The sequence below is a fragment of the Nicrophorus vespilloides genome, unplaced genomic scaffold (assembly GCF_001412225.1).
Source record: "Nicrophorus vespilloides isolate i.1.1-1 unplaced genomic scaffold, Nicve_v1.0, whole genome shotgun sequence".
NCBI lineage: Eukaryota > Metazoa > Arthropoda > Insecta > Coleoptera > Silphidae > Nicrophorus > Nicrophorus vespilloides.
In genome coordinates, this window is record NW_017098977.1 from 23,663 (window position 1) to 49,773 (window position 26,111).

Here is a 26,111-nt window from a genome sequence, read left to right on the forward strand (position 1 = left end):
GAAAGCTTTGAGAATAAATGAGATGAAATTGATCAAACTTACCAATTTAGTACATTAATTAATTTGAAACTTAATGTAGATTATAGGGCATGACGTAAATTTTAAAGTAAATTTGAATGTATTCATTGACATACAATACATTTGTTTAAGAAAACTAAAACAAACGTATAAAGACGCAGACGTTTCTTGGAAATAACAATATCAATGAACGTATGAATGAAATGCTATAATTAATGTGTTAAATTCTGTTCAGTGTTTTGATAATTTTGTCATAAAGTCCTCGATTAGTCCGGCTTCAATCATTGCGTGATATCTTCAGAACCGGTACCACGCATAGGGAATATAATCATACTTTTTGTACACATAGAAATAAGCCTTTTATTTAATGGTTATAAGAAGTTATTTTCAATTTAAATAAAATTCAAGCACTCGCTTTTTTAATTTTGTATTAAATCATTATATTCAGTTAATTATGTATTTTGAAATATTGATTTTTATAATGATACTAAATTTATGTGTTCTCTGGTGCATGTATGAAGAAAGTAAGTATAAAAATGAACTAAATCTGAATTGCTTTTAGTAAGTAGTAAATTATGAATAAACTTAATAAATTTGGTGAATTCTCTGACAATGGGCATTCAATTTAGAAACGTCGGACTACCTTTTAATGGACCCGTGTCTGTGGGTATAGTAGTTGAAAATTGAATGGTCGAAGAGGAAGCTGCGGAAGATCATTAAAACGCTGCTGAAAATGGGGAGCTACCGTTTGACAAATGGATCTGAATGTGATGCACAATAAATCGCACGGAGTATGCGTGTCCGTGTTATTGTGTCCATTATTGGCGTGTTAAAGTGGGCAAATCACGGAATTCGTTCCGGATTGTGAGGAACGCCAGGTATTTGCCCCCCATTGAAACGTCAAGGACCGTAGGACAAGGGTTTTTATGAGATTAAGGAAACCACAGCTTCATTATGCTTCCTATCCAAAAGACGGACTTAATTCTCACGCACTCCCTTCAAGTGTGGATCAACTATGAACAAGTTACGTATCCGTGGATGAGGATGTGGAAAAAAAGGGTTTTCTTAACAGGTTCTTCTCTCCTCTCTCTAAGCGAGTGCTTGTTTGTTTGTGGCAATGGTTCTTAGTTGTAATCCACCGCCAAAACGGCACCATCCATCACAATTACATCACGGTTTAAGGAAGTGCTTACACCTTATTATTTAATAAAGCCCGCTTTCGTGGAAGACGAAGCAATCCTTTATTTCTCTGTTATTTTTTTTTTGTTAACCGAATTAAAAACTGCCTGTGATTTATTGTCTGTTTTTCGATGTAACCTTTAAATACTATATTTCAAATGCGGCGAGTTCTATTAATAATTCCCATTTGTGTGTTTATCAAAAGTCATGATTTATAGGTGTGCATTTTCATCGAAAACCGTGCGCACGTGAAATTTGCATAGAAATTAGCAAAAAAAAAATACGTTTGCGCGCACACGTAATTAGTTTCCTGTTTTATTGCCACTAATGTGGCATATAACTATAACTTTACCCAACCGATCTTATCATGCGTTTTACAACCGAATAAAGGAAACCTATCAAATAGGAAGTAGGTGCAACGAATTAACATACCTGACATTTCTACGTTTTCCTGGGAACAATAAAATTGTGTTTTTTTCTTATTTTATTTATTTTCATTTTACTATTGTTTAAAATCGTTTTTAGCGCATTGCAATTAACCAATTATAATTTAACGGAAAATTTTGTCAACAGTAATTTATAAAATAACATTCAAACAATTTTATTATGCGATAAAGATGATTAATTAAATATTTTATTTATATTAAAATGAAGACAGCGGTCGTTAATCTTTTAATCAACATAGTTTTCTAATTAATTTGTTTATTACTTTTATTTACAAAATACTTACAATTATCAACAGAGAAATGAATGTTTAATTATACACGACAGAAATGTTTTAACTTGAAATACTCGTATTTACTCGTATCTTACATATAGGAAGTATACATATCACAATAGATTACATTACTCTATAAATTACGTAATTGAAATAAGCATAGTATTATTATTGTCAATATTAGATTAATTGTCAATATAATAAAATAAAATTTTAAAATATGCATCTTTCTATAAAATTTAAACGGAATGAAAAATGTAAAAGATATTATTAACAATAAAAGAAGATGCAGTGTTGCAATTCACTGATTTATATAAAATTTCATTTTAAAGGCAGAAAATTGAAAATATTATTTTACACAACTTCATCTTAATTTTTGTATAAAAATTTAATCAATATAGAAAATATAAAGGTTTTGCATTATTAAATGAATGAGATCAGACAATGTATTTTCTTATTTTATGCTTTTTACTTTTTTCATGCTTTTTACGCACATTTTAAAATCTTTGGTTGTTAACATTTTCTGGCAGGAACTATAAATGTTTTCACAGAAAAAAACATAATCTAATCAATTGTGAAATAAATTTCTAACATTCTCTTCATCGATATATTTGAAATTGATTGATTCTGCCATCTGGATATAATCTAATTTTTAGTTTCAGGGATTTTATTTTCTTTTTCTAGTACAAATTCTGATCAAATTTTGTCGGATGATGATTGGCCTTAAAATTGGAATATTTTTTATTGTTAAATAGGGCTTGAATTGCGAACTTCATTATATCTAAGTTTCGTTATTGGAGGTAATTTTAACCGAAGTATGACTATACTTCATGTACAACTTCAGCATTATGAAATTGATATATTTTAATTGTAATGGAATTAAAAATGAAATTTATATGCGCATTTCTGTATTGTTTTCAAATAATTGTAATTCTATATGTTTTCTATTACATTGTCAATATATTTTTCTATTGTAACGCAATAGTTTGGGAAACTGTAGAAGCTTCACGAGTTATGAATAAAATATACACATTTTTTTGTTAATTTTTCAAATATCAAATGTTACGTAAATATTTAATAAATAAATGGTTTTCAAGCGTGTTCTATAATAAAATGTTTAAAAAAAAATGCTGAAGCACAGATTCCATGTTTTATTGTTTAATAAAACTAGCAGTTACTAACGGATTTTATGTGGAAAACGAATTCCTCGCATTTTATATGCATGAGATAAATAACAATTAAAATCTAACGGAGTGCAGATCTATATTTTATTCTTTAGATTTAAGTGTTTTATAATTATAGAAATAGTTTCTTATTTTTTTTTAAACAATAATAACTATTTTTAAAGATTCATTGAACATTTTATACTTCAACAGTTACGTGGTTTAAGTAGAAAAAAAGGGACAAAAAATGAGTATTGAAAAAGAAAATAATCTTAAATAATTACTTTAAAATAAAGGGTAAGAAAATAATGATTTACGTAACAATTTTCAAATAAGTATGATTTTTAATAAAACAGGGATTTATAGATGTATTTTATATAATGATTTGTAAATAAGAGATACATTTATCATAACTTTGAAAGTAACATCAACAAAAATCAATTTTACTTTAAATCTAGATCTTTTACTCTAGATCTAGATCTTTAATTCTTTAATTTATAATGAGAAAATATTATTTGTTAATTAAACAATGTAATTAAAATTAACTTAAAAGTAAAAATATAAAAATCAAAGAATTTATCAATAAATTTCTTATAAAATATTTTATAAGCATTTAAAAAATGTTCGAAACAAGTGAACTTTTGTAAAATTTGAAGGTTTGATCTTTAAATTATAATACTTTACGTTTATTTATATGTATTTTGGTAATGTCATTATAGGTATTTAGAGAGGTTCGCGAACAATCCATAACTTGTTGAAATGAAACCCATAAACTATTATATAACATTACGAGAAATTCGAGTCGTTCCAGTATTTAATATATCCGCAAACATCCTTGTATCGGATATCATAGTGTATCGCTCGTCGTGTGATAGCTTTTCATTGTGGAAGTGTTTTATGGGTCGAAGCCACCCATGCAAATGCACGGAATGAGAGGAACACTTTGCATATTTCACGCGGCGAACACATCCTACAAACTACCCCTGAAAGAAAAGTGTATATCACATTTTCTTATTGAAAACACTCCACGTATATATACACATATACATTATTTTTTTTCCTGTATTTTCCTTCTTCTATCTGCTCATCCGATCGTTGCGGAATAATACGGAAAAGGGTTCACACCTTCTGGTATTGCTATTCTTCATTTCTCGTCCCCTTTTATCAGATCAAACATAAATCTAGTCGATAATACGGTGTTTCGGGGAATCTGTTTGTCTGGTACAAAAAAGACAGACGGAAAGAAAGGATTGTGAACCGATTTTGGATAAAAACGCATATGTCTCCGGTGAAAACATTCATCATCACATTTTTTTTCTACGCTTTAAGTCTAATGCATTTGATTTTAAATGTAATATATAAATAATAATTTTATAATACAGATCTTGTTTTCAGATAACTTCAAAACTATATCTACCATATGTTAATCTCATAAAGAAACGAGCATATCTGAAATATTTAATGCAACTTGCATTTCTTTGTTTTGGTTACTTTCTAATTATTTAAGAAATAAATAAATAACATCTATCAGATTGCTTTAATATAGATTGATGAAAAATTTAATGAAAATTTGATTAATTCATGAAAAAAATCGAATTAAATATATTTTTTTAAATCTCTTATATAACTACATTTGAAATTAATTAATCTATATAAGTATTGAAGCATTTAGATACCTCGCATAGTCCGGTTAATTACTTCCGCCGGTTGAAAATCCGCTTTAGAAAGGGAAGAAAAATTGTAGATAATTTTTCCTTTTTAAATAATTATTAACATTTTCAATTAAAGTTACACTTAAAACTGTACAATTGTGGATACCGCTGTTTCCTGATATATATCAAAATCGTGCAGTAATTTCCTCACGGCTCCTTCCTTTTTTCAAGTATTATTAACAAATCAAATCCACATAGCTACAAATGTGCACAGACCGTATGACTTTTCATCCTGATTTATATTGCTGTTTGTTCCTGAAATCATAAATCAATTCCTCTTGTCAGCATTTTGCAGAGCGTTCTCGTTGGATTTCCACAATCACCTATAAATTAAATATAATAATTCATTTCGTAACTCATGGATAGTTCTTAACACCGTGTTTTAAGCTTAAATTTAATTATAGTTTGCAATTCTAATAATATTTATAATAATATTTGTATTACAATTATTTAAGTAATTTAGTTCATATTTTTTGAAATATTGTTTTTCTTATTATTTTATATCTAATTTATTTTTTGTAGTTTTTTTTACATAAAAATTCAAACAATTTGGTTTACTTAGTTACACATATTTTCTTTTATTGATTACAGTCATATTTTCCAAATTCGAACTAATTTTGATGGGATCTTTTTGAGATAGGCGTATTTTATACATAATTGACTTAAATTCATGTAATTAATACAAAATATATAGTAAAAATATCGAAAATATAGGATTTAATAAATAAAATTATTATTTTGTATTTTCTTAAATATCTACCAAAAGTTTTATTTAATTTCTGCTAATAGTAAGATGTTAAATTTTGATTATGCTTATTTACAATTAAAGAAATTATAAATTTATGATATTTTAATATGTATCATATCATGAAAATACTAAAGACTATAATAGCATACAATTTATATAATTATGTTGGATAGTTTGTTCAGTTTTGATATAATAATATATTTAGTGTTGAATATAATAAAAAATATTGAAGTTTTTAAATAATAACAAGTTTTATTAGTGCATTTAAGACCTAAAGACTATCGACCGTTGTTTTTCCGCACTTATTTAAATAAAACAAAATTAATTATTTATTTCCAAATAAAATAATTGTTTTATAATAATAATAAGATATATAACATGACCTTATTGTTATATATCTTATTATTATTATAAAACATGTTAAATAATATATAATTTTACAGTTTTTTTTGTGTACAATTTTCTATATGTAAATTCTTTTATATTTGAATATATTGAATATAATATACATTTGTATTTTCTGATATGATATTTAATAATTTATTTTATTAAACAATATAAATGTTTCAGAAATATTTGATTCTTAATTTATTTATTGTACTAGGTTAAAATCAAATAAATAACAAGTATTATAATGGAACGGAAAGACTTATATATTATTATTTTTTTACTGTTATAATGTAAATTTTGTCTTTTTATTTTTGTTGCAATTAACGTTATTATTTCATACTAAGTAAGATATGTGTTTAATTATTATGCAAAGTAAAAATAGTGGATTTAATTCTTGTAAAATTATTTTAATAAAATGTAGGGATAGGTTGTAGATAATAATAATTAAAGTTGAAAAATCTGTAGGTATGGCAATAAAAGTGTGTTTAAGGTAATATGAATGTTGCATGCAGTCATGTAGAATTTATAAAGCTAATTACCGTTTGGCGAAGCAGATTTATATAACATTATATAGTCCGGCAATGTCCGTTTCACCTTATTTGCGTACGCGAGTGATTTTTCATGCGGCGTTAATAAATATAATGCTGCGAGTAATTATGGATACAGAATTGAAATAAATGGTTAGACAAGTCGGAGTCCATAAGTCAGTAATGCTGTTGCGAGTGGTAAAGAGGCCCCTCCCATATCCTTACACCGTGCCTTCCAGAGATAAAACCCAATTTAAATACCGGCAAAAGTATTTTACACCTCCGAACTACAGTAAACAGCTTGTTAACATTTAACAAATTTTCACCTCTCCACCTCGCGCATTCACCATCCGAACACCCGGAATATCACCGATGGAAGAGCACGCGATTGGTGCGTCTCCAATCTAAGCTCCGCCCAACGACCGTCCGTCGGCCACGCCCACGTCCCGCTTTCTATTCCGAATCCTGTTCCGACCATCAACCAGTTCGATCGAAAGCGTGTTCGAGGTTGTTGCTCGAAGCAACTTCTCCGACACCTCCGAGCGTGTACCATACAAATACATCCATTCGAAGAAGAAGAAACAAATAAGCAACAAGCTGAGAGTGTCTCCCCCAGAAGTGTTACCAATTAAAGAAGCGTTGCGTCACAAGAAACTCGCGTTTAGCACAATGCAATCGGATCATTCGCATCTACATTTTCTACGCGCAGTGTGATGTTCGTCAAGTGATTTTGTGTCCGAAATTTGCTTGTATCTCCGCTCTATTTACATTTTACCGCGGACAACAATATGTTATCGGCAGGATTGGGATACGGGACTCCTGGATCTGGGACCACGCCTCCGTATAGTCCTCCTCCGCGCCACAGTCCCCTGCCGAGTTTTGGATTTACGCAGGAACAAGTTGCGTGCGTCTGCGAGGTGAGAGAATTACTATTAAACTACACGACTACCTACCTAAACACCTACGACTATTTATCATCTACTCAATAAGGCCATTTATGAGCGGTAAAATATGTATCGGACCATCAATAATAACGCCCGTCCGACCGAAAAACTTCATTAATTACACTCGGAACCTGTCCGACGCTAAAACCCATTCCGCATTATCTCTGATCTAGAATTTAAACTGTAACGAAATTATAATAACAAATCGTATAGCTTGTTTTTACATACAAAAACTATGGATAACATTAACATTTTTCTTAAGCACAAATAAAAAGTATGTGAATATTTCAGCAACTCTTCACAGAAACTCTGAAATATCTGTTAGCAATAAGTATAAGAAATTAAATTTCAATGACTATTTATAATTTTAAAGCAAAAATCTTTCAAATACAATGAACATATTATTTATACAATTTTGATTTTCAACTAAAATATTAGAAATATCAATTAAATTGGAATTCTCAATGATAAATTTAGTTTCAGAAGATTATTTAATAGAAAATATGATTTTTTATTTTGTTTCTTTTAAATTATATAATAACAAATCGTATAGCTTGTTTTTCCATACAAAAACTATGGTAACATTAACATTAACATTTTTCTTAAGCACAAATAAAAAGTATGTGAATATTTCAGCAACTCTTCACAGAAACTCTGAAATATCTGTTAGCAATAAGTATAAGAAATTAAAATTCAATGACTATTTATAATTTTAAAGCAAAAATCTTTCAAATACAATGAACATATTATTTAACAATCAATACAATTTTCGATTTTCAACTAAAATATTAGAAATATCAATTAAATTGGAATTATCAATGATAAATTTAGTTTCAGAAGATTATTTAATAGAAAATATGATTTTTTATTTTGTTTCTTTTAAATTATATAATAACAAATCGTATAGCTTGTTTTTCCATACAAAAACTATGGATAACATTAACATTACACATTAAAATTTTTCTTAAGCACAAATAAAAAGTATATGAATATTTCAGCAACTCTTCACAGAAACTATGAAATATCTGTTAGCAATAAGTATAAGAAATTAAAATTCAATAACTATTTATAATTTTAAAGCAAAAATCTTTCAAATACAATGAATATATTATTTAACAAACAATACAATTTTCGATTTTCAACTAAAATATTGGAAATATCAATTAAATTGGAATTCTCAATGATAAATTTAGTTTCAGAAGATTATTTAATAAAAAATATGATTTTTTATTTTGTTTCTTTCAAATTATATGAAATAACAAATTTATGTAACGTTTTGACGTAAACTACAACAGAATTACAATTAAATGAGATATAATTTGGATATAAGTAAACTGAATGTTATATTTATCAAACTTGATACAATTTTTGTATAATAGTTTTACAGCATAATTCTTTTAAATTCAAGAAATAATACCAAATATATGTTATTTTGGATGGAAATATACTCTTATTTTATTACTTCAATAATTAAAATACTTTTTAAACTATTATATTAAAATCATGAAAAATATATTATGTAATGTATGAAATGCTATTAGTTTGAATGTTGAAAGTAAGAAATATTATTATTTACATAGTCTCTTAATTATTCGTAACGTTTTTGAAAATTTTTAGAATATTATGCTTACAAATGATAAAATAAGACGAATTTCTTAAATTCTTTTATTTTTTTTCTGTGTATCAATTTTCAATCTGTTTTATTAGTTGAGTTAAGTGCGGCTCCCATTAAATATTTAAATTTGTATAAGAAATACTATGTGCTAGAGCCTGTGGCTCTTTAATATATGAAAAACTAGATCTTTATGGACCTAATAAAATAAATATTATGAGATTTCGCGAATTTATTCTGTTCTGTAAATGTATTTCATATGAAAATTATTAATTAAAAAAGAAATGAACGTAAAATAAAAGCAAGAAATCGAAAAATAAACTGTATATTTTTTGAATTGCAAATAAAACTATACTTTTAAACATATTCTAGCATACTCGAGTTTGCAAATAAAATGTAAGTTATGTTTGCTTATAAAAGATTGGATAAATGGTAATAAAGAATGCGCGCAGTCGAGAATCTTATCTGCAGAAAATATTGATAACACGAATGAGCAATTCCAGGATTCGCAGTTTAGGATAAAGATGAAATGAGTCAATTATTATTTTTTATTGACTTACATAATGGGCAGAATAACAAGGGACAGCCCAGTTGCTAACAATAACAACAAGATAACAACAGCTGTTGTTTATATTTACATCAAGATAAATTTGCATCAAGATAGACCTACAGCACTGTTTACAACTGCGTTGTTTATTATTCGAATTTATTTGATAAAGGTATAACAAAAAAAATAACAACTCAGATTAAATTATTCAACAATGAATGTTGATTTTACGTATTGTAAACAGAAAAAATTATAATTAGAATTATACAAGTTTTCATACATGTAACATAATTTTATATTTAGATGATCTAAAACTAAATTTAGATGTTTGTATTAACGTCTTTTTCAAATATCAGTGATTTAATAATTTTACTGTATTTGTAACAAAATCTTAACATAAACAAGTATTTCATGATCGATGATCGGATTGTAAGAAATACAAAATGTCAAAGAAAAAATAATGATGAAAATAAATTGAATGTTTACATGAAAATGTTACGTAACAAATGTTGTTGAAATAAAATAATGAATACTCCGACTTAATTAGGATAATAATTAATCATTAAAAAATATAATGTCATGATATTTTTATAAGAAAACATTCAATAATTCATTCTTGAAAATCATACTCGCATTAAACAACAAATAATTTTGTGCTTTAAATCAATACGAAAGAACTTCTAATATTTATGTAAATATATAAAATAAAAATAAACATTTATACAATCATTATTTTTGCTTGTTATTTTTAATTATGTTTGAAACAACAAACAGAAACGAGCGTATGTTTCTATTTTATATTTAGATTCGGTTCTGGACAACGTGTTTCTTCTGTATTGCAGATGTGCTCGTAGTTTTTGACTTCTTTCACTTCAGGATACTCTTCATTTATGGGACCATAATATTTGTCAGCCTTTTTTCTGTGTGTATGTATATGTGTGTAAGTCAGAAAATTTCGTGACTTATGCCATGACATGCCATTACTTTTGACTTTATCATTTCCAGAACGAATTTACTAGAAACCATATGTATTTTCATCTAAATCATTTTAAAAACTTCTTTCTACAGACCATTCATCATTGCCAATGGGCATTGGTAGCAAATGAAGATGAACTTGAATTGGTAGTAAAAAAAAGTTGCCTCTCATAGTGCGAATAATCTGTTTGAAATCGGACTGATCGAGGACTTTAGAACGGCAGAAAAATAAACAACACCAAAAGTATCTTGACTGTATAGAAGAAAAAATGATAATTTTTATATAAAAATACTAATTAGCGGATTATAGTGAATCCGATCTGATAGAAGCCGCACTATTCGAGGTATTGGTGTTATGTATTTTCATCTAAGGTAGTAAAAAAAATGTTGCCTCTCATAGTGCGAATAATCTGTTTGAACTAGGACTAATCGAGGACTTTAGAACCGGATAAAAATAAACAACACCAAAAGCATCTTGATTGTATTGAAGAAAAAACGATAAATTTTATATAAAAAGAATAAGAAGCGGATTATAGTGAATCCGGTCTGTTAGAAGCCGCACTATTCAAGGTATTGTTGTTTACGTTATAAATATGAGTTTTTGGCAAGAATTCATTCAAATTACGTAATACTACGTATATTATATAGTACTATACGAGTCGGTACTTTATAACATTATTGACAAAACAATATGCTATGTTTTATAAACAATTGCATTACTTGCAGCTATTTTATAAACCATTTTTTCACTAGCAACGCTATAAAACAGGTTGATTGAAATTGTAAACACTCGTATTCTTTTCAAATTCATATGAAGTTTATTATAATAAATTCTTTACTGTTACAAACATGAAGAGAAGCAGAAATAAATATATTAATTTTAAAACTGTTTTGTTGTAATGAATATTGAAAAAAATAAGTTAGAAAACATATTGTTAAAATTGATGAAATATATGTAATTATGACTCTTTTTTGTGGTATAATTAGTGCGATCTTTTGTTTGGTTAATGTATTGTTTGTGCATTTAACATATAACAATGAATACAAGTTATTGTTCAACCGTTAATTAATATGCTTATTAATGTAACAAAAAGCTGTTGTGTAATTCAATGTTTTGATGATTGAAACGTTCTGAAATGCAACGAATTAATTGGATTAATAAATGTGAAAATACTAATTAAATTGATTTGGAATTTAAACGTTTTTTTTTTAATTCGATATATGCGGTTGTCAGGATAAATTATGTATGAGAAAAATCAAGCGTGGGATGTAAATACAACCTTTATAAAAAAATAAAATATTATATTCTCACTTCTACACTTTGGAATTCATTATAAATACTATGATTATTACATATAGTTCGATTAAAATGTAAATGAGTGGAGGAAAAAATGAAAATTGCATATGTTTGCTGATTGATTGACTCGAATTGTAAGTTTAGTTGTGTGATTAGTGTCCAGTTTTTGGGTCAGAACCCACGCGCGGCCTATGGAACTTTGTGAAACGTTGAGGAAATAATGAAAGAACAAAATAAGTGTGCGCATGAAAGAAATATGTGCGTCGTCCAAATTGATAATAAATTCATGCATGCCAACACGATCCACTAGCCCAGCAGATCTGTTATTATACCTAGAATCATGTCGAAATTAATACCATCACTGTATATAATATTACACGTAAACACAATATATGTGTATATTTTTTTGATGAATGGGCATCTAGCATTAAAATGGGTGTAGGAGGTGTAACGGGAATGCGAACTAACGACACTTGCTGGATATTTCGTTCAGTTTAAAAATAGCGAGAGTTTCGAAGCTCGAACCCCACTTTCAAAAGCCTATAAATCACGAGCCCGAAGTATCGATTTCGTAAGGTATATGTGTATTAGATTAATCAATATGTATATTTATTTTCTAGGTTTTGCAACAAGCCGGCAATGTGGAACGACTTGGACGATTCCTCTGGTCTCTGCCTGCATGTGATAAATTGCACAACAACGAGTCCGTGCTGAAAGCTAAGGCCATCGTGGCCTTCCACAGAGGCAACTTCAAAGAGCTTTACAGGATTTTGGAGAGTCACACGTTCAGCCCGCAAAACCACGCCAAACTACAAGCGCTCTGGCTGAAAGCTCACTACGTGGAAGCCGAGAGATTAAGAGGTATTCCATCAATGTACAATTATTTCTAAAAATGATTTCAATTCGTTTGAGATGTTTTATTTAATATGTTTCTTATATTTATTAATGGTGTTTTACCAATTTCTTCAATTATACATTGAGATAGGTCAATTTTCTTGATAGACTATGGTTCAAAGCTATATCAAATAAGTAGGAATAAACAAATGTGATAATCTATACTTGCTTTTACTTCAGTATATTATCAATAGTTATACAATACCGCTTCGATTCGCTTTATACAGTCAAATCAATTTTTGGATATATATTGTCCGGTTTCAAACAGTCCGGCATATCTTGTTTGAAACTTGTGTTGGGAAAATACAATTAATTAAATATGTATAATTGTGTATACATTTTATCATTTACATGAAGAAAGTGTGTACGTGTAATTTTGTTCACTCTATTTCAAAACGCGATGTATTTTGAGAGTGAATCCGAGATGGGCACCTAAACTGGGCTTGTAATAATAATGCATCGGTGGAGGCAATGAAGATGTTGTGAAACATTTGGTTTGGAACAACTCGAGGCAAGGATATTAGGTTCGTGGCGTGTTTGTGCGTCCGCAAAGAAAAACTAATGACATCTGTGTTCCTGTTGTTGTAAGGAGAATTAGCTGAAATCGAAGGATCGCGGTTGTATAAATAGTATTTTTGGGTAAAAAGCGAGCGGAAGGCGAACGCGCGATGTGTAATTAAAAACATTGAGCTCTACCAAAAAATATGGGAAAAGAGCAGCTGCGGACAAACGCAAACCGCACAAACGACTCATTCGCATTCCCATTCCCATTCGTGTCTATCCATGATCAAATGCGAACACTCAGAGGAATTATTTACGCAAAGTGTTTGCTCTCTTTTTGACCGGCCAGACAATACAACGTGGAACAACGACCTCAATGTCTGCTGCACTTCACTTCATGTATCGAGGGTACTTCCTATTAACGCTTAAAATGTTATGCAGCAAATTGAAGTGAACACACAATGATCTGATTCATCGCATTAACCAATTGTCTCTAAATAATAACAACAATATGAAAACAAATTATAAAATAGATTTAAACATAGTTTTCTTTTTATAACTATTTTTATAACTAATCATTTAACTTAATACATCCAAGAAAAAACAACAAATATTTTCATAAACTTTTACATTTTCAATTAATACTTCCATAAAAATGCGAGTTTTGAGAAATTGTTGTATTGTATCAAGATGTTAGTTTTATCCAAATAATTTAATTAAAATCTTTGAGAAATTTTTACATAAACATATATTATTTACAAATTTTGAATATTTCATTTCTGCATCTTCATTATTTGCTTTTATGTCATCTGTTTTTATTTCATACTAAGATGAATGATAATTAAATTTGTATTCTGATTTTATTTTTATCAAATGTATTTGAATACTAAATCTTTTGATGGATTACGTATATTTTACTTTCGTTGAGTAATCTATGTGTCATATGATATACTACATATTACAGTTTACTTAATACATGATCTTTACGTAGATAATTTGGGTTTCATCTTATGGTATTTTATATAATTCGACCGAAGTTTTTCATAATATTGAGACTCATCTTATAATCGTTATAGTTTTGAATAAAAATAATTTTATCTGAAAATATAATGATCGATATTGAAACGTTGCGTTCCAATTTACTTTTACTAGAGTTAAATGTAGTGATTGGAAAAGAAAATATTTTTGTTGGAGGATAAAGTAAATAGAATGCGGTTGGTGGTGGAGCGGTTTTGAGTGCGATGGTGATGAAAGACGTTGGTTTTGCAACAAACAAATAACTTCTGTTTGGTTTTTGTTTACAGGTAGGCCTCTTGGTGCCGTCGGTAAGTACAGGGTCAGGCGGAAATTCCCATTGCCACGAACGATATGGGATGGCGAGGAGACGAGTTATTGTTTTAAAGAGAAGTCCAGAAGCGTTCTGAGAGAATGGTATTCGCACAACCCGTATCCAAGTCCGAGGGAGAAACGAGAGTTGGCCGAAGCGACGGGACTGACAACCACCCAAGTCTCCAATTGGTTCAAGAACCGGAGACAAAGAGACAGGGCGGCCGAACACAAAGACAGGTGAGTGGAAGATCTAGAACGTTGTGTTAAGATGATGATGATGGTGATGATGCTGTTCCATTTGGAGCGGGAGGAACGCGATTGGAATTGCCAAATGGCAAATATTTGCGTTCCGGATTCTGTAAATTTGCTTTTCGACTGGCGGTAATGATGTTGTAACGTAAATATTTAAATTCTTATTCCTCGTCACCGTGTTCGAATTTTTCTTCTGGTGTTTAATATTGTTGGCTTGTGGTCTTGAGTGCATGAGTTGGTCGCGTTCTGGGTGTCGGATATCGGGTCATATGACTCACGAAGCTATTTCTGGACTCGGCGTCGGCTCTCCTATAACCTGGCGTCGTTTTGTAGCCCACTTCTCTAATTTCCAAACAAATGTTCCTTGCTTTCAAACTATATATATTTAAACCACCACACTTTCGCCTGCGATCCCGCAGGATCCGTCCATTTCGCGCATCCAACATAATGAAATAAGTCGGAGCGATGAGAAAAATTTCGGGTTTCTAGAGCGGCGTAATTATGTTGTAAAATATTTTGGCTTTGTGCCGTCGATGTTTGCTGGGTAACACGAGATGTCTTAAAATTGCTTCCAACAGAGCTTCGCACCGGACCATTAATCACCGAGACACCACCGGTCCCGTAGACAAAATCTCTACCTCAAATTTTATGATTTCGAAAACATTCCAATAAAGAAGGGGGTTGGTTTATTATATGCGTGCACCACGTATTTTTAGTCGATCATAAAGTCATGATTCGGATATGTGCATAAGTCAGAAACGAAAGCTAAAAGAAGAAAATAAAAATAAAAAAAACAGAAACGTACCGGTGGAAGAAGGGAGAAGGGGAAAAAACTGTTTCCTGAAGTAATTTAAAACGAAAGTTTACGATACGCAGGTTGTGCAGGGTTGCACACACACACACACATCGGAAGGTTAATTAGTACAACCATAAAAAATATATTTATAAAACTTTACGGGTTTCGCTCCGGCCATCATCCACCACCAGCAGCATCGAGGAAGGAAGGTTTTAATTGTTTGATCATTTCGAATCCAGCTTGAAATTTAGCATCTTGTGTATTATATGGTGTCGAGTGGCGGAAGTCTAAAATAGCTAACACGCGCTAGGGCTATTCTCAGTTTCCAGGCTTCATACAACACCACTAGAAATAGAAATAACTGCGAACTTGAGACCGTCCAAACAAATTCTATTTAATATAGAATACTCTCTTGAAATTAAAAAAAAATATATGCACGCAACTCATTTAATTAAAAAACAACAACAAAAATAAACTTAAGATAATTGAGCAATTAACATTATTTTATTATCATTTTTAATGTATCTATACAGTATTAAGTTTCTAAAGAATTTTATCATATATAAACTTGTTTCGTTTTTTTTAAATTAATTTCACGTAGCGTTTGTTATGATAAAAACGCAATTTATATTGCATTAATGGGAGGTGAATATACGAATAAATAAATAAAATACAGAGTTAATGATGAATTCCATGCGATTATCACTCGTATGCAACATTTCCATGCTCATTCCTGGACATTGAATGAAAGTGCAAACACTAGCACATAAATCAATTGTTGAGTCAATCATCTTAGCATTCACAAATGCAATTGTAAAATCGCTTGTAAATATTTAAAGGAATAACTTCATACATGAATGCGTAATTCGACTTTATCTACAGTTTATGCAAACATTCAATTGTTTGTTTATGTACTTCTTCATTCTTTTTTTTCGCCTGCACAAATAAATACATTTTTTGTTTATGGCACGTACTGAACTTCGAACTTCTCTTAATATGTTGAATATTTCATATGCAATTTTATAAGATATTACACTTATTTTTCTATTTATAAATGCGTAATTGCAAATATTACTATTTTATATAATTCTTTAAAATTATGAAGTTTAGAATTGATTTTCATTTACTTCTTTGTTAAATTTCATTTATTTTTGTTTGTTTTCGTTATCGAAGTATAATTATTTCACTAAAATTATGATGTTTATAAAGAGTGAAAAATTCAATTGTAATAATAATTATAATTATATAATTAAACACAATTATGACTGAAAAGTTATAGACCGAAATTATTTTACCTAATTATATAATTAAAGTGAATATTTAAGAAGTTAAATGATTTAAACTTTACTTGAGTTATAACTCACATAAATGTATCCTAGTTATGGTTGAAGCCTCGTGGTATATGGAACGTGTTAGTACATAACGCCCGTGTTCAGGCAATTAGTCTTCCACGTCTCTCTGAAGTGGACTCCAAATTATTATTAAATTATTATGTGTACACTATTAAATCATTCCTATAGAAGGACGAACACTTTATTTGATGTGCCGTTGTCTCCACAAATGAATTATTCGTCAACTGGAAATAACTTTTTTTTTTACACAAAAATAAAAATAAAATTGTCGACTAGCATTGGGAATGCGTGAAAGCGGAGATTTATCCTCTCCTTCGATCGGAATTGTTGCCACGACTGATTTAAGATAATGGTCTGCCTCCTCTGCACACGGTGTTAGTCTTCTAAAGCCATTTTTTAAAAAACACCAAATTTCTCTTCAATCTAAAGATGTCCAGGAATGATAAGCTTCCAATGGTTTTATAGTGTACTTAAACATACTTTCGCATTTATTTAATCTTATATAAATTTTATTAAATAAATGCAAAAGTATTAGTAGTAGTTTTTTTTATAAAATTTACGCAAATATTTACAAATGAACATAGTACAGCATCTGATAGATTTAATATTGAAAATTACAAAACAAACACAAAATATTTGATCGTGATTTTTTCTTTTTATACAGATAAATCTCTATTTCTGACGTTTTGATTCTATTTCATTTAGTTCCTCGATTAGTCCGGTTTTGGGGTAACCGGACTCTTTGAGTTATTTCATATTATTATAACGGTATTTCCAATCTAATAGAAAGTTATTTCATATATTGATGAAAATATTCGTATACTAAAACCATTTAGATTTTCAACATGACTTATGAAGAATATATTGTAAATGATAAATTCTACGGAATAATAGTAAAATAATTTATTACCTAGCTTGTGTGGTAAATCAACTTTTATTAATGTGAATATTATTCATTGAATTTTTTAATATCTCTTAAGTAATAATTTAATACATTTTCTTTTTTAAATATTTGCAACCAGTTTTAATTTAATGTTGTACTTAAGCCATAATTGTTTTTTAAATTTTCAAACTGCAAAAAAATAAATGTGAGCAAAGTTAAATATTTAAACTTCATATTGAATGTAAAATTTAACGATTTAGTTTACTATTATTTAGTTAACACATAAACTAAAATAAATGTTTTGAGTGTATTATGATAGAGATTTACTAAATTTCTAGTGCGCAGCTTAGATGATATTTGGACCAAGGTACAATACATTTTTGGTGGCTTCAAGGAAAAGAACGCAAACAAAAATAAACTGTATTGCGTCGTGGTCAATATTTTTTGCATTCCCGAATGAAATTGCATCTACTACCACTTTTGCACATGCGAAGGAATTAATTAAGGACAGTTATGGAAGCGAGATATGATTAAATAAAATCCCATACCGGCCGTAAAGTTTAATGATGTTTGTATTTCGCTTAATACTGTTTCCTCGCGATGCGAAACTCGTGTTTTCCTACCTCGAACGCTTTACGGCCGAGCATCACTGAAAATGATGTAATAACAATTAAAGAAGAAGCTCTTGTCTTGCATTCTGCGTTAATACTCTCGCTCGAAGCGAACGAAACGTAAATATTAATATAATAATCGTAACGACGGTTGGGAAAATGCAAATTCAATAGAACGGAGTAAATCATCTTGCATTATTATAACTAATTTAAAGAAAAGTCTATGTATATGTAAGACGTGTATCTGTGAAAAGGCAAATATAAATTTCAATTACAACCGTTTATAAATCATATTAATCACACGTACGTAACTGAACCAGAGGAAGTTGTTTCTATGCAAATGCATTCTCCTTTTCTTATTATTATATTATTTTGTATTTTCTTCAAGTCGCATGCGAACGAACATTGTTTCATAAATTATGTTAAGCCGATATTAATATTATTTATGATGGAATATTCATGGACGATGCGGTTTTGTCCCTACGTTTCACTTGCTTCTAAGAAGAACGAAATTAATTAGTCTGGCCGATGATCGAATTATTATTTCGTATAAATTTTTCGATCCACTGGGACCACTCTCTTTCTCTCATCTTCTCCTTTTCTCTCTTTTTTCATGTATATATAGATATATATGAAATGATGTTTTATACCTATTGATGAGTGAGATCAGTGTTGTGTTGGTAATAGGATACGACGGCGGTTTTCCTTTTCCCCTCTGTTCTAACGAGGGCGCAGCAGATATCGGGTTTCACCAAAACAACAGTGTCTGTTCAAACATTACTATAGCGCTTCAATCAACCGCTCATCATCCATCCCCAGCCATCCGCAGCCCCTTTATCACCACCAAGCATTATACCATTTATTGTTAAAACCATATAGTTATTAATTTTAACCAAGGCAAACGTTTTCCTGCATAAAATTCTCTTAATAACATCAAAATTAAGAAATATATATTAATTTTTGTTCAAGTATATTTTGTAAATGTTTGCATTTGATTAAGAATCTAGATCAAATGAAATCAAATTTATATTGTGAAGAGTTCATAACGAATAATTTGTATTGGTAATAGAAAATCACCCATAGAAAAAATAAATAATGTTACTAAATACTTAAGTAAAATGTAAATCAAAGAACAATTCGCTTGATATTATCATCACAATTCATAAGATTTCGCAAAGTTTTGTTATACTATTTATTATGAAATAGTAGAAAAAATATATTATCAAAAATATGTTTAACAAAACTTCGCTTATTGTTAACATTTTGATATAAATTTGATTTATTGGCAAATATTCGAATTATTTAATTATATTTAAAGTAACATATATGAATGTGAATTTCTCAAGCGTTTTTAGATCGTTTTAATAAGAATAAAGCTGATTTTGTTCGTTGATTTATAACTTTGGATGAAACTTGAATTCACCATTAATCAATGGTTCAAAGCTGGTCTAAGTGCACTAAAGAAGGCAAAGACTGTTCTAACAGCAGAGAAGGTCGTGGCATTAGTGTTTTGGGATGCAAAGTGATTTTTTGAAAGAGCTAAAAGAATTAACTCAAAATAATATATATATTTGTGGAAAAAGACCATCTCACAAGACAATTGAAAATCATATTAATTATATTTTATTTCATAAAAATTGTATAAACATACTTTAATTAGAATGAAATAAATGTGAGTACGTTAAAGTAATTGTTGGATATTTCGATGTTGTTGTTTCGTGGTCGTTAAAAAATACCAGTTTGAAATTATTATATATATTATTTCTTTCCTTGCGCAACGAAAGAACGGCAATAATATATAACTTAAATCACCATAAATATGTATAAACGATGCCGGTCGTGATTTTTTATTAACAAGGCTTGTATCCAAAAGTCTGTTTAAAGTAAATTAATATGATCATCGATGTTATTGTGCGGTCCTCGTTTTACCTTCTTCTTCTTCCACTTCTTTTGTTTTGTTTTTGTTATTTCTCAAAAGCGAAAGTATAAAAATTACGATGCAGTTTGTTGGTTGTAATTGGTATTTTATTTGAGACCGAGCCCGAGGGTGGCTGTGCCCGTATCGGAAGGCAGTAATTTCTTCGTTTTTTTTCTTCTTATAATTTTACTTGTGTTTTCCCTTTTGTCTTGTTACTGCTGGCTGCTAAGGCCACTAAGACCACATGGCAACATTTATGCAAGTTATGTGTTTTCGAACGCAAATTAATACCAATTGCTTCCTAGAAGTCGGCATTCCGGTTCTGAATTTGGGGTACCACATGTTGGACAAGAGAATTGGTAATGAGTCTTTTAGGAGCAAATGATTTAAATGGTTTCGGTAGAGAAACTTCATGTAACACACAAGAAAAAAGAATATAAGAGAGAAGGAAGAGCGAACTAAAGAAGAAGAGGGAAACGAATGAGGAGGAAAAAAAAAGGACGAGGACCTCCCGTCATAATAAGAAAGAGGGTGGACGGTAAACATATGGTAACCACTTGTCACTATGCACACTCTCTCTCCAGCAGAGTCTGGGAGAGAATGCCCATATTAAGTGTTTATTTAACCATTAATTTCCCTGTCAGAAGCTTTTTCTTTTCTCGGCCGAAAACAAAAGGACTTTCTCAGTTGTTCCTAATCGATTCATATGCATTCAATACACGCATCCTCCTTGAACACGCGCTCCGCGTGTTTGTTTTTCTCTCTTTTTTTTTCTCTTCTTCTTTCAATTTCAGGGAGAAATCTGAACGGAAACTGTAACTATATAATGACCGTGCATTTCGGTCATTACTTGTGAGGGCTCTTTTCGTTTTGCAAATTATTGTATTTGCGTGTTCATTATCTTCACTACCACTGCAAATAACCGCAAAAGATCATTGTGGAAGGGCTATTACATTCTCTAATAATATAGTTATTTTCGTATAAACCTACTACATTTTGCACATGTTTAAAACGAAATATGTTTAATGACAGGCAGCAACATTCGTTGCTTACGTATTATTAGAATCGTTGCTGCCCAACAACTTTGATACTTTATTAATTGTACCTATATTTAGAGCGTTCGCTTCTTCGCACTGCTATACTTATGTCTTCTCATTGCACATCGTCTTTAGCAAAACAATGCAATTACTTCAACAGACACAATCCAAATTACCTCTAAGTCAATTCATAATAATGCGTCTACTTAAACATCGCAATTTTTACACATACTCAAATATTCAATACAGATATTCCTCGTATAACGTGTATATTTACATTACAAGAGTTTCGGGCAAGTACCAAGTTTTGTTTATTATCAATGAGCTTATAAATATACTTACTTTTTTATAAAGAAATAACAAATAATTGAAATAATCATTTTTTTTAATTCATTTCACAAATTTAAATAATACGAAAAACGACTAAATCGAATAATTGGTATTGAACAAATACAATTTTTGTTAGTAAAATTGAAGATTTTTTTTTGTAAATTTACTTAGATAATTAATCAAGAGTTGTAATTAATATGAATTAGTTATTTGTTTTTAATTGCAATAAATGACAATAATTTTATAAATCAATTTCATACGATAATATTGCAAAGCAAGTATTTGTTACAAAAGAGAATAAAAGCAAGTCTACAAAGAAGAACGACGGATCGAATAAGTATAAAGTATAATAAATATAATTTTTGATATTTACTTATATAATGTTTCTTTTTATTTGCAATAATTACTTGAATGATGGAATTTGTAAGGATGGAAAATATATAAATTTCTACCAGATTTTCTAAAAGATTTTATTACATAAAAAAACGTGTACAAAATATGTTTTTAATAAATAAATGTAGAAAATAAATGATATGATGATTTCACAGTCAATAACAGTCAATCATCAGGAATTGCACAAAAACTGTGCAATGCTTTTGCAAATGTAAATCAGGTTTAAAAATATAAAGTTTTCACACACAGTTGAAATTAGATATTTGGCATCGAAACTTGGCTTAATGTATATATGTATGTATATACATAATGGTGCATGGGAATAATAGCAGTGCATCTATCTAATTCCAATGGATTTATTGCATGTAATATAAAGTTTGAACACTCTGCCAATAACAACATTATGCCATCAGTCTCGAAACTAGGATAGGATCCGATTTTATTTCGATCTCCGAATATTCAATTAACATTTATTTCCACTCATTTATTTTATACATATACAACACATATTCGTTCTCGGTGTTAATCTATTCCGCATAAATCACAATTTGCACAACGTCCCACAAATCAGAGATATGACACACTGTTGATCATTCGTTTTAAGTGATACCGTATCCATTTCACTACGCCGTTGCGCAACAAATTTATAATCAGTTATAGTTATGCGACTTATGTATTGAAGCTAACTGCATATATCAAGGTGTATAAACAAATAAACTTCATATCATTTAGTAAATATGTTTTGATTATAATTAAGTATTCAAGATTTACTAATAAACCGAAAACGAAACATAATTATAATATTCATAATATTTAAATTCAATAATAAAATGCAGAGATTTAGAACGTGAACGGGTGTTTAGAAATGTTACGTCTCAATTTAAATGAATATAGAAATGGTGTTAGGTATCAAAAGGAATTTACAATATTTCTTGTGTCGTGCGTGGATTCTCTACAAAATACCTGAACACTAGATGTGTTGTTTTTTTTTCTTAAAAGAAAAGGCGTTGGAACCTTTCTTATCATCTAATCAAACTATCAAGCGTCCAATCTACAATTTAAGGGTAGGAAATAAATTCGCTTTAAGCTAACATAAATATTATAATTGTTTTTTCTGAAAACGTGCGATTTGTTAATGTTAGAAATAAAGTAGCTGAAGTTATTTTATTCGAATGAGTGTGTATCTATTTATTTACTTCGATGGTTCCGAGCTGAACATTGCGCTTCGCGACAATCCTTCTTCTGATCTTTGTAACTGTCGTTGTCGTGGATACACCCATTTCATTTAATGGTACCGATATTTTTCGCTCGGCGTGTTTGCGACGAGCTGCGTTTAAATGCGAATCTGTCTTTAATGGATACATTTTAAAGCTTTCTGGTTTACATGCTGCTAACTTCTGAAAAGTATAAATTTATCAACAAAAAGCATCGTTTGTTAAATGTAAAATATCTTGTTTTTTGTTTTCTACCTGATATTAAGTATAAATCAAATCAATAATAGATTAAAAAGTTGTTAATACATTATACTTTCAGTCAAAAAGAAACTTATTGAAATGTATTGTTTTTAATAATCTATAAAATATTAATTGTTGAAGAAAATAAATGTTTTCTTTGAATTTCTAAAATGATGTTATAGTTTGTATAGAAAAATAATCCTGTGTCCACTCCAAGTGTTACGCACTAATAAGTAACAATAAATATTGTATATGAATTCTTTTTGTAGAATTATTCTATATATATGATATTTCATAAAATAATTAGGTAATGTATTGAAATTATTGTATATAATATACAGATATAATACTCATTGATAGAAACTGTTTGTGTAGTGTTTGAAGAATATGGTAATACAGTGAATTTACCAGTGTATTTGTACAGTTTTGTTTAACATCGATGTAAATTGATGTTACAAGAGTCCGGACACGACTTTTCGGCACAGAAGAAGTTACGTCGAGCGCTAATGTTTTATTAGTCGGAGTCGTTGTTACGTGAGGGGGATTAGATTAGATTTATGTGTTAGATGCATGAAAATTAGTTTTAGTTATGAGGATGCATTGAGACCACCTACACCGGGTTCGTACGGTGGAAAGCACATCAGGTCTTGTCAGATCGGGTTACACCTGCGGGCTGCATCGAGTAATACGATCCCACGTAAACGTTAAGTTCATCCGCAACCAAACGGGACTCCGGGACGCGCATTCACAACCACCATTTTATATTCAATTACATCCCATATTTATATATTACAATCGCACATATTTCAAAACTCTCCACAAACTACAACTTAATTTACCAACATCCAATCGAGCGGAAACGTGTTCATACAAGAACCAAACTCGAATCATCATCATCATAATCAATGCTTTAACTGAACGAGAGAGAATGAAGAAAACGTTCCAATTTGATTTACTTATTTATATTTTTCTTTCCTTTCAGTACTCCCGGGGGAAGCGACAAACCACATTTGGACTCCAGCGGATCCGACAGTGAAACAGAAGGAACGCATAAAGTGTCTTCGTACGTCCCGTCAGTGCCAGTTGGTGTTCCGCCCCAAATCAACACGTATCCATCCCTTGGGGCGGCCAACATGGGACAGCCCCTCTATCATGCACCTGGAGGTCTTCTCCACGAGTACCAGACATTGTGACAGTGGTTTGGCGCGTCCAACGATCAAAATAGTAACGAGAGTAATGTTTAGTGACAGACACTGCGCACTGAATCTTCAGTGCATTTGCTTTGTAGAGGAAAACCTTACATTCTTCAAAAAGTGTTACGAAAGCAATCGTAAACGTTTTTTTCAATCGACCGATATCCAAACGTGTGGAATGTAGCTCATTTCCTTTGGGATATCGTTAATTATTACTACATTGTAAATATATATTAAAAAAAAAAACGTAAATAATAAATAATTGTAATTGAATTTGTGATAGAATTCAAATCTTGTATCATCTAATAATGATTTTGTTGTACCTTTCTTTTTATATATATATGTATAATTTGGACTGATCTTCAGATTGTTTGTTAGGAGCGAAAAGGGATGAAGATATACGTGAAATTAGTCTGTTTGTTATGTACTTATGTTTGTAAATATTATTTATTTCTATTATTATTATTTTTTTGAATTTGTATAATAACGGCTGAAAGAAAATTGGAACACACACACACACCGACTGCTACCTTTCTACTTGATGCACAAAATATGATATCGAAACTATAAGCAATAATGCTTTGACGGCAGCTTTTATTTCTCTTATTTTGTTTGTCATGATCGTACTGCAATGACCTTTATATAAACTATTATTTGTATCTTTGTATATTTTTTTTTTCGAAACACTTTAATGACATAACGTGCACCGTAAGTCGATATAGAGCACATGTTTATTTTTATTTTTGTTTACAAAAAAAATAATAATGCGAACGATTTATTTGTTATTTTGAAATGTTCAAAATGTACTAAATGAATTCAAATATATACATATAAAAATAACGTCTAATTGTTAATTTCTATCCTGAACACTGTTGTTTTTTTAAATTTAATTTAATGAACATATGTTTCTTTCAGAACTGTATGAAATGCATCATGAACTGCTTATATATATAATTTATTTTTTTGGGCTGAATATTGTTATACTTTTTATACTTAATAGAAAATAAAAATTAATGAAAAGAATTAGACTTTGTTTAAACCTTATGACAACAATTAACTAACCTTTAGTTAAATATAGAATTTCAGAGTATTGGCGCATGTTATTGCACATAAATGTAAGTTTCTCTAATTGAAACAAACTAAATTTAAAATTAATTATTAAAGTAAAATTCATTAAAATATTAAATGGATTTAAAAGTGTTTCACTATACGACTAAAAATCCGGAAATTATGGAACGAATTAAAACATTAAGCCAGATTCCACTGTATAAATTAATTCAAATATTATTATTCGTTAATAATCAATAATATGTATTATCCAACATGGATCACAAAGAA

General features: G+C 29.6%; 1 protein-coding gene across 1 annotated transcript; it reads left to right on the top strand.

Moving 5' to 3' along the window:
* The first annotated feature begins 7,234 nt into the window (after nt 1-7,234).
* On the top strand, nt 7,235-25,539 carry LOC108563728 (protein sine oculis-like). The gene is made up of 4 exons (XM_017922482.1): nt 7,235-7,372; nt 12,451-12,691; nt 14,530-14,791; nt 24,563-25,539. Exons 1-4 carry the CDS (start codon nt 7,244-7,246, stop codon nt 24,771-24,773), a joined length of 843 nt encoding a protein of 280 aa, XP_017777971.1. The 5' UTR covers nt 7,235-7,243; the 3' UTR covers nt 24,774-25,539.
* The last annotated feature ends 572 nt before the right edge of the window (nt 25,540-26,111 follow it).